Source organism: Silene latifolia, chromosome X (assembly GCF_048544455.1).
Source record: "Silene latifolia isolate original U9 population chromosome X, ASM4854445v1, whole genome shotgun sequence".
Lineage (NCBI taxonomy): Eukaryota > Viridiplantae > Streptophyta > Magnoliopsida > Caryophyllales > Caryophyllaceae > Silene > Silene latifolia.
In genome coordinates this window covers 338,778,097-338,795,096 of record NC_133537.1, presented here as the reverse complement: position 1 = coordinate 338,795,096, position 17,000 = coordinate 338,778,097, and the positions used below count along the sequence as shown (strand labels likewise).

General features: G+C 36.4%; 1 protein-coding gene across 1 annotated transcript; it reads right to left on the bottom strand.

The window, feature by feature from the left end:
- Window positions 1-10,255: 10,255 nt before the first annotated feature.
- LOC141619304 (protein LATERAL ROOT PRIMORDIUM 1-like) lies at window positions 10,256-12,055 on the bottom strand. The gene is made up of 2 exons (XM_074436332.1): window positions 10,981-12,055; window positions 10,256-10,782 (listed from the first exon to the last, which is right to left on the bottom strand). Exons 1-2 carry the CDS (start codon window positions 11,594-11,596, stop codon window positions 10,445-10,447), a joined length of 954 nt encoding a protein of 317 aa, XP_074292433.1. The 5' UTR covers window positions 11,597-12,055; the 3' UTR covers window positions 10,256-10,444.
- Between the last annotated feature and the right edge of the window lie 4,945 nt (window positions 12,056-17,000).

Genomic DNA, 17,000 nt, shown 5'->3' with positions numbered 1-17,000 from the left:
TGCAAGGGCCTTGCAGAGCCATGTTTAATGAGAAGGGTATTATCCACCAAAAATCTGTTGTTGGAAGACCTCAACAGAATGGCCGTGTTGAAAGAAAACACAGGCACTTACTTGAGACTGCTAGGGCACTCAGACTGCAGGCTAGCTTACCATTGAAGTTCTGGGGTGACTGTTTGTTGACAGCAACCTATTTGATAAATAAGATGCCAACACCCATTTTACAATGGAAGACACCATATGAGATGTTGTTTGTAGAAAAACCAAAATATGATGAACTGAGAGTACTAGGCCCACTATGCTATGCTTCTATGCCTACTACTTATAGAGACAAATTTGGTAAAAAAGCCAGAAGATGCATCTTTATTGGGTATCCTTTTGGTCAAAAAGGTTACAAACTCTATGATCTTGAGACTCATACATGTCTGGTCAGCAGAGATGTATTTTTTCAGGAAGGGATCTTCCCATACCAGACTGTTTCTCCATTACAGGAGGCACCTAATCATGACAAGGGTGACAGCAGTCCCTTGTGTTTGGATTGTGTCACAGATCCAAACCATTCTTTTATTCACACTACCAATATATTACAAAATACAGATCACAATAATAATATACCAAATAATACTGATTCACCACAAATACAAAATGGTAATGCTCATTCTGACACAATAACAAATCCTGTTAACCCAAATACTACTCCTGTTTCACACAGTGAAACAGTCCCAAATGCTACAAATTCTGAAAGAGGAGAAATTCCTGAACCTAGGAAAACTGGCAGGGCACGCCAGATATCTAGCAGGCTTGGAGGGTACCATTGTTCTATCAAGCTACCTTTTCAAGCTTCTACTTCTGCAGCAGCTACATCTTATCAAAGAGAGCTGTTGGGAGCATTGAGCATGTTTGATCCTCAATATATTAGCTCTCTTAATAATGTTCTCCAAGTACATGAGCCTGCAACTTTTTTTGATGCTCAGAAAGATGACAGATGGGTTGCAGCCATGGCAAAGGAGTTAGATGCACTGGAGGCAAATCAGACATGGGAACTCACTCAACTGCCTGCTCATAAAAAGGCAATAGGGTCAAAGTGGGTTTACAAGGTTAAACATAAAGCAGATGGGAGCATTGAAAGACTTAAAGCAAGATTGGTGGCCAAAGGGTACAATCAAGTGAAAGACAAAGATTACAAGCACACTTTCTCACCTGTAGCTAAGCTTGCTACAGTGAGAACTCTGATTGCCATTGCTGCAGTTAAAAATTGGCCACTACATCAACTTGATATCAACAATGCTTTCCTTCATGGCTTCATAGATGAAGAAGTATACATGAAGCCACCACTGGGTTACACAAAGGCTGTTGAAGGGCAAGTTTGTAGGTTAAAAAGATCCTTGTATGGCCTAAAACAAGCTAGTAGACAGTGGAATTTACAATTGACCAAACATCTGTTTCAACTTGGTTTTAACCAGTCCAAACAAGATTACTCTTTGTTCACCAGGAACAATAAGAAATCAGGAAGCTTTCTAGTAATATTGGTTTATGTTGATGACCTAATTATCTCTGGTGATAATGAGGAGGAGATAAGAGAAATAAAGACAAGTCTTGATAAAGCTTTCACTATTAAAGACTTGGGATTGATGAGATATTTTTTGGGACTCGAAATAGCAAGGAACAACACTGGCATACTTCTTAATCAGAGGAAGTATGTCACTGATATTATAAAGGATCTGGGAATGGAGAACTGCACAGCAACAGCTTTCCCACTACCAAGAGGTTTAAAGTTGTCTATAGATCAAGGAGAGCTACTGCCAGATCCAGAAAGATACAGGAGATTAATAGGAAGACTCTTATATTTGAATCTAACTAGGCCTGATATCTCCTATTCAGTGCAGCATCTCAGTCAATTCTTGACACAACCAAGAATACCACACCTACAAGCTGCTCTACATGTCGTCAGATATTTGAAACACACAGCTAATGCAGGGTTATTTTACCCTTCTGATAGTGACTTGAGGTTAAATGCATATTCTGATGCTGACTGGGGAACTTGTGCCTTCAGCAGTAGATCCCTATCAGGCTACTGTGTGTTGCTTGGGAAGTCATTAATCTCGTGGAAAACAAAAAAAACAAAAAACAGTCAGCAAAAGCTCTGCTGAGGCCGAATACAGATGCATGTCTTACACAGCAGGGGAGATAGTTTGGATGGAAAGACTTCTCAAGGATCTCAATGTTCAAGTGCCAACACCTATTAGCCTTTACTGTGATAATAAAGCAGCCCAACACATTGCCCTTAATCCAGTTTTTCATGAAAGAACTAAGCATCTTGATATTGATTGTCATTATGTTAGAGAAAGGATTCAAGAGGGGCTCATTGCAACTAAGCATGTCAAATCCAGTTTACAACTCGCTGATCTAATGACTAAAGCATTGGGAGGACAGCAGCACAATTACTTGTCAGAAAGATTGGGTATGCAATTCCTAAGTGATTCTAGCTTGAAGGGGGAGTGTAGAAATACTAGCAACATTCAAGCTACCAATCACATTGCACAGAAGGATGGCACACGGATTGATGACGTGGACAAAGTTAGTTAGGAATTGTGTTAGTTTGTTGAGCTTTGTATATAAGTAGATAGTTACACACAATCATAATTATTACACTGTAAACAAACACAAATATTATACTCTCAATAAAACCTCTCTTTTATTTACCTCTGTTTGTTAGCTCAATCTTGAAGCTCATACAACAATGGTGATTAGGGTTGGTTTTACAACAACAATCTATTAACCTAAATCCGCTAATTACCAAACACTTCTATTAAATCTGCTAATTGTAATATACTAGTCAAACATGTCAATCAAATCTGTTATTTGTAATCTGCTTGATCAATCTGCTTCTGCTAATTATAATCTGTTGAGTACCAAACAGGGCCTTAAGCTTAAACAGGTCAAGTACATATCGCTTGTGTATATAAGAATATATAAGGAAAGGCAATACGTTTGTCTTATGTACACAAGTGTTATGATACTTGATCATCTTAAGCTAAGACGGATAGTGTCGCTTAAACCAGAAATTGTGTTAATCTTTAGGGAAGCCTCTCCAACATGGCATCTAAAACCCAAGGCCCAAAACAACTCCAATTCAACAAATTCAAATGTTGCCATCCTTTAACAAGTTTGTACATGGTAAAGTCGTACCGATATGTAATTGGTACAAAATAACTCGTCAAAATGAGAGTGTTATATAGTGGTATAGAGTTTTAATATCATTCTCCCATATATACGTTATGATACTCGGAAATATTTCTTTATGTCTACATTATGTATGTCGAAGGGTGGTGTTACAACATTGTTGAAAATAACTTGGCTAATTTATCCTTTTTGTCACGGCTAAGGTGGTGATTATACACGGCTTTCATGAGATTAATAAAGTTGCCGATTTTATAGTCGTCATTAAACTTTTTTTATCTTTTTTTGAAGGAGAATTGCCATAATAGAAGTGAAAAAAACAAATATTGGTGCATGTCATTTATCATACAGTTAGTCTTGCTGAAAACGGGTCGGAGCAAGTAACGGGTAATGCCACTCACAAAACGGATAGGGGGGACAAGATGGGGGCACCCCCATGTACTTCCCTCTCTCCTCTATTTGGATCATTTGTGAGAGGAAATGGTATTCGTCACTCCAAAGTGACGGATACATGCCATCTTCAATGAGATTTTGTGTTTATCATATTTTCCAAAATAGAGGAATAAGTCAAATTATGTGGTTGATTAATGTGACATTGTGACTATACTAGCTAGAATTGGTTCTAGGTTGGAGTACTTGTTTAGACTTCTAATAATGGTAATTTGTACAATTCCACCAAAATTCATCTCTTGTTTCATCATACTCAATTGAAAGAAGTAATAATGTACGAGTAGTAGAAACAAAACTTCTATCGTCTAAAATTGTACTATTGCTTAGCCAATTTAAAGCGAAAACAACAAATACTTAGGCTTCACCATCTCAAAAGCACTAGTCTAGGGCACTTTGTTAATGAAAAGAAACAAAAAAAAAATCTGAATTTTATCGTGATACATCGAGATATTGACATAACATGATTAGAAAAAAAATTCTAATTTTTGTCGAGAAGACCGGACTCGAAAGACCGTTTGAGATTTCATGTAATAGAAATCTTTTTTTTTTTTTTTTTTACACGTGAACGTGAACATTTAGCTGATAAATTAGACTCTAAAAATCTAGGGTTCCAATTTCTAGAAAATTTTAAATTTGCTATCACGGTCCTAGTCAGTTTGTATGTACTTCCTCCATACCACACCAATGGTAACATTGACTTTTTCACACTTGTCGAGACACGTTTTGAAACGTAAATATCTTTTGTTATACATTATTAAAAATTATAAAAAATTGATATTCTTGTAGCATTCATGACGATAAATCAAACAAGATCTCACGTGACTATATTTTGTCTTATAGATTAAGGATAATATCGCAGATTCCCTACGACCATGAATAGTGGCAAAACGGTCAATGTTACCATTGGTCTGATATGGAGGGAGTACGTTTTAGAAAGAAGAATCATTGATCACTATATGTCAAGTTGTCAATGATAAATAATGATGATTCTTTCAAACTTAAATTTTTATTATTAAACCGGAACGAACGCTTCTGCTAATTAATGGTTGAGCTATCTAGGAGGCTAGCAGAGACACTATTCCCCGCTGGCGGTAAGAAATTTCAATTTCTTTTAGTTAAAATCTTCCAATTTTTATTGAGTTCACTTCATACTATTACTCGATTCGCTCTCACTACGGTCAATTCCTGAATCTGCCACTGCTACTAACCCTCTTTTGTTCCGTCACTAAACACGATTCTTTCAAGCTTAATTAATAAATAGAGTATGATTGTGGAGTAGTGTGCATGAATTGGGGGTGAGTATGTAAGTGCGCCCAAAATGGGTAACACAAAAATAGTAGAAGAGCATCAATAATGGTTACAAGAAGCCGTCTTGTCTAACCATCGTGGGTTTTTTTTTTCTTTCGGCTTCATATGCACCCCACTCACTTATTAACTCCGTACTACAACACTCTTAACTTTATATATTCTCTTCTATCTTTCCATCTTTGTTGCATTTCCTCCTAACTTCCTTACCTTTTAACTGTACAAGTATAGGATTTACACCAACACTTATTGAAGACGGACACTTTTCGTCACAAACTGAAGACGGGCCAAATGTCGACATTTTAACGACAAAATGTGACCATTTTAATGACAAATTATTATAGCTTAGGAAATTGTTCTGGTAACGTTTTAGGTTACATACCACCTTCTCTACCATTGAACCACTTGTATTTAGTATTTATTTAAATATTAGAATATTATATATCTTATCATAGGAGATATTATTTATTTTTATTTACAAAGTACACTTATTTCAAATTTAAATATTTCAGAAGAAAGTTCAAAATAATTTTTAAACTAAAAAAATTATTAAAATGATTTATTTTTCTATTTTTCGGGAGGAAAAAAAATCCGTAATAAAAAAATGCGTTTTAAAATAAAAAATAATGTATCGGAAAAAAATTTGTGCCTCCCTTTCGATAAATTCCTGCGTCCGCCCATGGTCTCTCATTATAGACGGATATCCCCCGTCTATAATGAGACTTGCTGATTTTTCGAAGGGATTTATCGCTCATTATCAAGGTGGCTTTAATCAAAGATGGTTTCATCTAAACGAAATGCTCCCTTTAAGATCGACTAGACCAATTCATAGGCACAATCGGTCACGTTAATTAGTATTTCCGTGGCAATGTAGGCCGTGTTTCGATATGTTGATGAAATATTAGGTGGGAAATAATACCTAGAAATCATACGTGGTCCTCTTCGGGATCTTCATCTTTATTTCGATTGCACCTTGGTTGGAAGTGAAGTGTAAAACATCTCTCCATTTCCCTCCAACTTGTTTTTATTTGTTAACCATCAAGAAGAAATTTTCGCCCGCACTTTTTTTAAACAAATCCTTGCTTCCAAAGATAATGATAAAGTTGTATTTTTCTTCTTATAAACAACCTAGTATAAAATTAATAACCAAATTTTATTCGAATGAGCTCACTTATGAATTTTGGGGCGGACCCAAAAGGTAAAATTTAGAGTAGCAAAAATAATGAATATGCATATGATGTGAATCGAACCTGTGACTCATAGGTAAAAAATCATAGTCATTAGAGCTAGACCACTTAATATTTCTTGCATATATAATGCGCATATATATACTTATCTGTTATTCAGCAATATTTGAGGTAGCAAAAATTCGTACACTTAACCGATTTTTTTACGTTTGGGATAGTGGCCGCCGCTCCTTACTACCAGGTGGATCCGCCCCTGCCTATGATATCTTATTTGTTGGGAAGGGCAATTTCATAGAAATTGATTTATGCCACTTCTTCTCCGGGTCAGTCTCCCTTTCTTTTGCTATAATAGTTCCACCAATCAATCTTTGACATTTTCTACCTAACATAGTTATTGTGTTACGAAAACTTAATACCATAAAATGACGCTCTAACATTGTCCTATAACAAAATCCTCATCGCATAATATGAGATCAATCACCGTAAAGTGCCAAGTCTCAGTTTTTGTACTCGTAGTCTTAGATCATCACACAACCAACACGGGTAATTTTTTATTTTTTACCGTACAAAAAAGTCTTACATTCTAGTAATATGGCTCTCAAAGCCATACTCAAGTACTACAATGTAAAACCGAATATTAAACAACATAGAGTAATTACCTTCCTAATATAGAACAACAACTAGGAAGCAATTTTCATAAGGTAATATTGAATTCCATGACAAATTAGAAAACATGTGCATTGCAATCAGAAACACAAACCCTAATTTTAGATGATTACTTACTAAATAAATGGTAGAGGCATCAATCTTTTGGCCTTTAGTGAACGAACATACATACATCTTTCTAATTATATTCCCAAATCCCACATCCAATGAATACAACTCCTAATCCTTTAATATATTCCCACTTGCTTTCCTACTTTACCTTTCCTTTCCTTACCTCTTGTCTTCCCATTCCTTTAAGCAAGAATCATCCGCCTAAAGTTTCAAGGGGGTATTATGTACGGGATTGTATAAAATAATCATCAATGATATGCCAAAAAAGTATCAAAGAACAAACTTGATTTTATTTCCATTACTCTCATATTCCATAGATTTGCCCTAATCTTAACTAGACGCATCGATAAATGAATGCATCGATATTTTACGATAGGATAACGATAGGGCACTACTACATTGTAGAGTGGTACCGAGTATTGGCACCACCCTGTTACATGTTTTATGCAAGTTCCATCAGTGTAGTAGTCCCTAACTCCCTATATGGTTGATGTGAGATAGTTGTACCAAGACTCGATAACATTAGATAGCGTCATCTTAATTTCCTTTTGCTATATAGCCAACATAGGCTTTATATGAAGGGTTCGGACTTAAGAGATAACCCAAAGGACAATTGGCTCACCTTCTCCCTCCCAAGGTTTCTATCCCGTTCCTATGGAAAAACAAAACCATAATCGTCAAAGAACAAACAAAGCAGTGGCGGAGTAAAGATTTGAGCTTAGGAGGGGCAAAAGATTTTAGGGGGGACGGACAGGTACAGATATAAAGCACACTCGAAAAAAATTCGAAAAATTTAACTAAAACCTTCGAAAAACTCAACCGTCAGGGGACGACCGCCCCCGCTAGCACAACCGATAGAATCAGGTCATTAGTGTAGCAACGTAGAAGACTGGTACGGGAATAAACTAAGGCAATCGGCTTCACCCACAAAGTCCAAAGACACACGAACGCAATACGCAAAATCACAATAACAAAGGAGAAGGATAGTTCCTTAAATCCTCAATGATTCGAAAAAAAGAGCTCTAAATGATGCTCAAATTAACAACATTCAAGCATAAACTACTCCATAATCAACTAATCAAATCAATAATCCTACAATTCTAAAGGACATTTTTTTTAGAAATCTTCTAGTCACAATAACCAAAGTGGCAGTGGCTTGAGTGTAGTGGAGTGCGGGAGTGCCTCAAAGCGTTGCAATGGCAACGAATTGAGAGGTCGCGGGTTCGACTCCCTACACGGAAGTGCTGCGGTTACCTGTCATCCTAAAGGATGTCTTACATGGCACACGTGGTTTGTAGGGTATTGCATGTGCCCGGGGGGATTCAACCCCTCGTCACCAAAAAAAAAAAAAAAAAAAAAAAAAAAACTAGAACAAATTAGCTAAATGACACAAAAACAGGCATCCCAAGGAAACCATACAAGGGCAGAGAACAAAACAAAAATATGCAACTCTAAGTCAGCAATTGCAGGTAACCAAGTCAAACTAATACCAGTTTTCTAATCAAACAAACATATATGCAGGCAAGCTTTAAGAAATTTCACAATCATTTGTTTACGTTTGATTAAAATACACTTGCAAACAATACAGAAGGTAAACAAATGATTGAGACGAATCAGTATAATCTTATATAGTTTATCTTATAACAATTTTCCCCTCAATTATTTTACCGTCACTAAAACATCCTGGTTCCGCCATTCAAGCCATCGCTAGGGGGTGAAACCGTGAAAGACCTAAGTTACTCGGCCTCAAATTGAAAGTGATGTTCATGGGTACATGCCCAAAGTGTCTAACACAACTAGTTCTTGGGAGACATGTGATTAAGCATCAAATGATATATAGTCAATGAATTGAAAGGACGGCTCACACGCGACATGCAATCAAAGTGAGGCACATAACACAACTAATTCTTGGGAGACATGATTTAAGCATCGAATGATGGTCATTACGAGTTGAAAGGAGAGCTCACACACGATTACACGACATGCAATCAAAGCGAGGCACGTTTACATCGTAAACACTAATTCTAACAAGTAGTAACTCACAACTGAGAGTTTAACAAAATTAGGAACAAGAAGTAGGAAGAATGTGAAGGCCAAAATAATGCAACAAATTTCTCAAGTAAGCAAAAAAGCAAGAAAAACAAGTACACAACTACACACAATGCATTGATGAATGAATTCAATTTCAAGGTTAGCCCATTTTGCAGGAAAAAATGTCAGAAAAACTAAGTGAAAAGGCAAATTGCCAAAGTATTACAGAAAAGGACATGCATTCCCATTTTTATTTTTCTTGGTGAAAATATACTATATATATTGCAGTATTGCAGTAATATTTTGTGTGCCCTTGAAATATAAATTCTTATATGACAACTAATGATAGTGACCTAGCAACAACTATCCCAAACCCTTTAAATTCTATTGCAGTGTGCAGGCCAACCCATTATGGTCAACAGTAAATTAACTTCTTGTTCTCTAGGAACTATATGTCTAACCATACCCAACTTCAATTGGGAAGTCATGGACTTGTTTGGTGTGTCACAAGATTATTCATCGTCTCGTCTTGGATTGAACGCAAATTCTATCATAAGCCTGTCTTATTGCAAGATGAACTCAAGTATACTGAAATTAATCGCAATACATTATACTCATATATAATGTATTGCGATTAATTTTAGATTCACGTATACTTGAGTTCATCTCATACGGATAAGGTCTAATACAAGAAATATTGTATAGTTCCATAGTGAGTCGCATTTAACGGGATTAAGCCGAGACAGAAACCGAGATTGAAAAAATACACCCAAAAGTAATTTATTTCCACTCTTTGTGAAAAAGCTCATTGCACAGAAGTAAACAGTATCATCAACTGATCATACTATCATAGCAATGCAAGACAAAATAATGCTAAAAATTAAAATATATGGAAAAGGTAAAAAATGCATACCTTACAAAATTACTGTATTCTGGGAATTGAGCAATTATTTGGGGCCTGCCACTCAAAAAATTTATGCTCTTTGACATCCAACAATATTCCAATGGCAGAAGAATCATCAGAGGTAGAAAAGATCACACCACCAAATATATAACAAATGATTAATTGATTATATATAAGGTACAGTTACCTTGCATGCAAAGTTACAACTAGCCCTTTGTCCCGGAACCGGGTAACGGAAAACACAGAAAGAGGTAAGGAAGAAACGGCCTCTCAGAAACTTAATGAAGAACGTCTACAAGGAGTATTTGATTATATTTCATCCGTTCCAGCCATTTGTTTACCTTTTTTATTCTTAATTTTAATCAAAGTAAAACAAATGATTGGAACGGAACGCGTAATAAAGGAATGAAGCAAATTCTAAGAATAGAATTTAAAAACCCTATTCATTGATCACAAATTAATTGGTAGAAGAACACCAAGTTATTAGAATACAACTTACTACAATTACTAGGTTAATTAGTGATAATAATCTCATAATTAATAACAATTTTTTCGAGTTCTTCGAATTAAACAAAATCCAAGACTCAAAAAATCATCAATTTTTAGTTTTAATTCAATTCATAGTATTACCATAGCCAGAACCACCAAGCATACCACCACTAACAGAAGCACCATAAACATCGGTCGGGTCAAGAATTGGTCCACCATTCCTTCCACTACCGTCTCCGCCACCACCGCCTCCTCCTAAATGCAGATCAGACATACTAGGAAACCCGTCTCGTGGTTCAACACCATGATCGTATAAAAAACCCTTGAATAAATGCCCTCCTATCTTCACAGCTGCTTGATATGCAAACTCATCTTCACCGTCTTCGACAGCTGTCACCTTTACGCACTTGAACACCGCCGGCGCTCGTACTTGTCCCGGTAATGTCTCCTTCATGCTCCCTTCTGCCTCCACATTAACCAATTTCGGAAATAAATTAAATTGACGATAAAATAAAATACGCTAAACAAATATTACCCCTCCCGTCTCAGTCATTTATTTAAATTCGATTAAAATAAATGACGAGTCCCCTTATTATTGTTAAATAAGGGGACTCGTCATTTATTTAACAAATGATTGAGACGGTGAGGGTAGATAATTACCTTGAGGACGACTAGAACTCGTGTCGAAACTGTGAGGAGGAGTGTTAGACGTGGAAGTATGTGACGTAGTTTGTGACGAAATCAGCCGAGGTTTCTTCGGTCCGGAAGTGGACCCAGAAGAAGCCCCACCACCGCCGCCACCGCCAGTAGCTGACGTAATCATCTGACGTTCTCTCCTTCTAGCAGCAGGGACCCACGTGCTTTTCACGTGAGTAGCACAATCAAACCCTCGACTTTTACAACAAGTCCGACACCTCTGATGAGTACAATCCTTTTTCGACTGGTTCCCACAGTCCTGACACGTGGCAGTACCCGACCCGGTACCAGACCCAGGCCCACCTCCGCCGGAGTCGAAGCTGATGTTTTTCTGGGACTGGGACTGGTTCGGGTTCTGCCACACACTCGCCGCAGCAGCCGCAGCTGCGGCACGGCTGCGGCTAATGAGATCATGCTCATTAGACGCGGCGAGGATGGGAATAACGCCGACACCTAACGCGGTGGCGGCGTTATTCCCATCAACCCCAGACAAGTAATGGGAGTGGGAGTGGGAGTGAGGGTGAGAGTGGTATTGAGGAGGAAATGAAGAATTGGTGGGGGCCACCACGAACATGCCCATATCAGAAGGGATACCGTATCCGACCCGGGAGTTACTGGGCCATACTGTCCCTGGGCCATGTCCATGGCCGGGCCCACTGGGGACAGTAGAGGTGGGGACAACATTGAACCCTAAAGAAAGGTCATTAGTGATGAATTTGTTTTCTGGAGGATGAGCAGCAGTAGAAGCGGAAGCGGAAGCGAGCCAGTCAGCTAAAGCTGCTGAATCCGAGGATATTCGCCGTGTAGTCGCCACCACTGCGAGAATATTGGCAACGAAAATGAGTGATTATGTGGTGGATTAAGGAGAATTGGGTGATTTGTTGATGTACAAGGAAGGAGAGAAAGAGCAAATGTGTGGATAGTATAAGAGAGAAGGGAAATGATGAAAGGGAGAGTTTTGTGCTCAACTAGTAGTAGTTGTAGTATTATCACTGTTTTTTCTTACTTCCTTTTTAATGGTAGGGACGTGGTTTGGGATGCTCGATCACTTGTCTTGTTTTATTTACTTATTTATTTATTACTCGGATCATTCTATCCCGTCCCGTGACCCGTTGAGAGTAACACAAAAATTTATATAATGAGCGTTATCAGATTATATTGAGTTTTGGCCCTAGTCTTTCATTTAAAAGTTTACTCAAATAGTCAAATACGGAGTATATAATTAAAATTCTAGGGGTCTCTGATGAGAAGGTGATATCGAGTCATTAACATCTAATATCGTCCAAATTATATGACAAAGTATTGGATTTATGTATTTTGATTAAATGAATGTCATGTTCTTTTAGACTTAAAGTCATTTAATTTAAGTTCAATTCAGTTCATATCCTATAAGTTCAGTTCAGAACCTATAAATTCAATTCAGTTCAGATCTTATTCCTCACTTAATTTAAGTTCACTTCAGATTCTATATGTTCAGTTCAATTCAGTTTAGATCTTATAAGTTCATTTCATATCCTATAAGTTCAGTTCAGTTCATATCTTATAAGTTCATTTCAGATCCTATAAGTTCAGTTCAATTCAGATCCTATAAGTTCAGTTCAGATCAGATCAGTTTCAGTCCAAAAGAACAGGGTCGAAATCTTATATAAGTGATATATGAATTATCTTTAATTTAAATGTAATGCTATAGGATAATCTTCTTAACATTACATGTAAAACAATCATATACAAATTTAAGTCGTTTGTTTGGTTATATGTGGACCATTACATTTAAAAAAACCGATTAAATAATCGTCATTTCTTTTTAAGACATCACATAATGTAGCAAACACCGTAGATTAAAATATTTTGTGTATCTGAATTTTATAGGGGAAATAATTGTTCTTAAAATTTTGTCAAATGTATTTCTTTTTCTGATAGAATGATCAAGTAGTTTATTCGAGTAACAAAGTAATATACGAGTACAATTTACATTTTTTCAGTAGGAAAACAAAGTTATACACATTTTTTTAAAATTAATAATAATATCAAAAGTAGTGTGGAAAATAAAAAGTCACATGACCATTAAATTAGTATTTAAATGCTTTAATATTATTACTGTGGTTAGCTTTAGCTTCCTATCTAAGACCTAAGTAGTAGCTGACTCTTCTTTCTCCCCTCTCTTTACTTCTCTAGTACTGATCTGCTCCATCCATTGGATTATGGTGGACCATCTTTTTTGCTTTGGTGGACCTCTTTTTGCTTATTTTTTGGCTTTAATTATCATTCCGAATCCTTTCATTAGACGGTCATGTTCATTTTAAGTGTAAATCGAGTTAAATTTTAGTTCATACGGATGGATATTACACTAAAACTTGAGAGAGACGGTCTTCCAATAACTTATTGAGAGACTAGTCTTTTGTACCATTTTATTTGTATTTCGTGACCCTTTTATTTATGATCATGACATAGTAATTTCGTACTTATTTACTTAATAAATATATCTATTTTATCTTTAATCATGATTTGTACTTATTTTATTATCTTCAGTACCATTTTTTCTTAAAATTATAAAATACTCTATCAATAAGCTTATTGAGAGACCGTCTCTTATAAGACCTACTCCGGATATTATAGGCAATATTTTGTTTGTTACTAAGCATTCTATTTTGTTTCTCATTCATCTATTTGATTCGATTTATTCTTAGGACCGATATGTCATTTTAAACCAAATTTGTGTTTAAAGAAAGGCATTATAGTCATTTTACATTGCGTTGAGGACTTTTATCTGAACCTGTTCTTTTTTGAAAAAAACGGTCAATTTAAAATAGAAATGAAAATGATTATGGTTACTTGGAACACCAATAAGAGCAATAGCAATAGAAGAACCTCACATAAAGTTCTTATTTTTTTTTTTTTTTTTTTTTTTGTGACGAGGGAACCCGCAGCCGCTACCTTTGGTGCGCACTGGGTAAACCCTCAGGTGTACGTAATAGCCTGCAAACCACGTATACCAGGTAAGCCACCCGAAGGTGACATGCTCGAAGTCTATTAGGCATGGACTCAGGCCAAGAATGCTCCACAAGATTTTGCTCATGAGGAGGCTTGAACCTGGGTCTCCTGGAAATTTCACCCATGTTTTAACCACTAGACTCCACCCTTGCGGGCTAAAGTTCTTATTTTGCCATGGCACATTTCATTAATTCTAAAGTTTAAGAACTTTTATTCAAAATAGATAACATTTTTATAAAGTTCTTAAATAGAAAATAGTAAATATGTAATTGGTATTTACAATTTTCAAAGTCATGTTTATTGGTCTCCAAAATCTCATGTATAAACAACCAAGTTCTTATTGTTCCGGGTGTAATTCCAGAGCAGATATTTGTTACCACTCGTAGCTCGTAGAATGATGTCCTTGCTTGAATCCTCCTTGCGGTCTCCTGAAACGATGAACAAACTGAGGGCTCGGCTTTGGCCAAGCGTACTCACTCCGACGCTCAAGTCAGTAAACTTAGAGAGAAGTTGTTGTAACTTGGCTAAGAGTGTATTGTAGAGAGATAAGGAAGATATTACCAGATGAATAGTGGTTATTAGGTCAATTTATGGATCCTTTCCTCAATGAGGGTTGAGGAGTATTTATAGACTTTCACCTTTTGTCACGTAGTGGCCAAGTGGCCAAGTGGCTAGCAGGTGGAAAGACCGTTTCACCCTCGGCCGATGGACCCATGACAGGCCGACCGAGGGGTCTTGGATATGAGTACGCGGATATGTGTCCCCTACTGCTGCTAGTTGTCCGGCGAGACCAGGTGACAGGCCGATGGGCTCCATCGGCTAGACTGTCTAAGTCGTTGACTTTGCTGTGGATACCCTTGACCTTGCTCAATATGTTGACTTGGTCAGCGGTGCAGAATATGCCCCATCACTTATTTTAGAACTTAGTTCTTAAAATTAAGAACAACCTTGTAGTTGCAATAAAATAACTTTTTATTTTGGATTCTTATTGATAACCCCAATAATAAGAACCACTATTGATATTGCTTTAATAATATTAAAATTCGAAACGCCCACAACTTCAAATTTGTCATAAGTTAGAGTCATGAAATAACAACAATACAATGATTTGTTAAATTTGATGATAAAAGTTATTTGGAAATAATTTGAAAGTAATTAGTGGATGTTTAAAATAAAAAAGAAAGTTAAACAAAAAAAATTACATATTGTATCTTTATCTAATAATAATTAGAAATGATAGTCTATTCAATTTGTGTTTCGACATACAGGCATACCGCTAGTCTATAGCTAAATACGGGTCAAATAGCTTGAAAGTGGTGACATTGTTTGCCCCCACCACCCCACTTGTTGTTTGTCCTATTAAGAATGTGTATTATATTTGACTCGTCTTTAGTTATAGTACTTATAGACGACCGTCTATAATGAGATTTTGTGTTCTACATATGAGCATATGATGGTTACATTTTCTCTCAGGCAAGACTTTACCTAATTAACTTCTACAAAAACAATTATTCTTAAGGCATGTTTGACCTCGCTAAAACTGTTTTTCTTTTTAAAATGAGATTTTTTTTTGAATTAAACCCAAAGTTTAAGAAATAATATTAACAGAATCAGCACGAACTACATCAGCGATTTCCAACGGAATGGACTCCAACCATCTACGAGAACCTATCGACCATGGTCTCAAATGAGCAAGCTCATGAGCGGCCTTATTAAAGTTTCTACGAACCCAAGTAAACGAAACACTGTTGAAAAAATTACAAATCGCATAAATGTCATTATAAATTAAATAAATACTGCTACGTCCCTTCCGTTGCTGCTGTAGATCATGGATAACATTCGAACAATCTCCTTCTAGGATAACTCTCGAATTATTCATCTGTCTCGCCTCTTTAAGACCATGCAATATAGCAGCTGGTTCAGCTTCTGCTGGATCCATCTCTACTGTCCCCTGCTTCACCGCACACCATACAACCTCTTCCCTATCATTCTGACACACCGCACCCAACTCGACTCCCACTTCAGCTACTACAGCAGCGTCAATATTCACCTTCAGCACCTTCACTTTTTGCATGGTCTTAAAGACCCAAACTTTAGACTAAACAGTGCAATTTGTTTTTCACCCTTCACTTTTTGTGCATTGGTTGACCATAATACAGTAACATTATTAAAGCAGTATATTATATCATCAAATAATGTCATTTTTTGGACAAAAAAAATGACATTAGATATGTCAAAATACATTAGACGACATTTATTTCCATTCTGGAATTTCTGACTTCTTTAGTTATTACTGTTGCTTAAATTCCAGGATTTATGTGCAGCTCCTTCCCTAGAGATTTGCGGATTTTGCATTTCTACTCTTGTTGCTTTTCTTCATACTGTATTTTTTTGCCAGTTTTATCTCTTCACTGGAAGCCTGGAACATTGAGACTTTGAGAGTTGAGACAATCTACTAGTTGTAATTTTTATTTTTGGGTTATTTAGAAACCGTCTCTTTTCACAAATACTCGAACATGTAATTTTGCAAATTGCACGTGCTTTTAAGACATCAGGTAATATTGTAATATATATCTTAAAGATAATTAAATATCGTTCCAATACTCTAATCATGTATTCTCCATTTTTAATTTATTTTAAACTAATTTTGCTATTTAGGAAAAATGAGATAATGTCAACTAAGTAAAATACCGAGCGTATCATATTCTCTGAAGTTTGTAAATACTATACTACTAACATTTCATCTCAATCATATTGGGCCTCTTTTTTAGACCTAGTAAACGGATCAACTGGTCAATTTCGGCTTTTCAAGAGTTATTGTCGAGTCAATTTCTGGTTTGCAAAACTTTGGGTCGAGCTAAATCATTTCGGGTTCGAGGCATTTTCAGGTTAGCTACTATTAAGTTATGCGTTTTTTGTCAGATAGCACCTAACATTTACACTTTCTGTAAAAATAGTACCTAAAGTTTTTTTTTTTGCCCAATAACACCTAA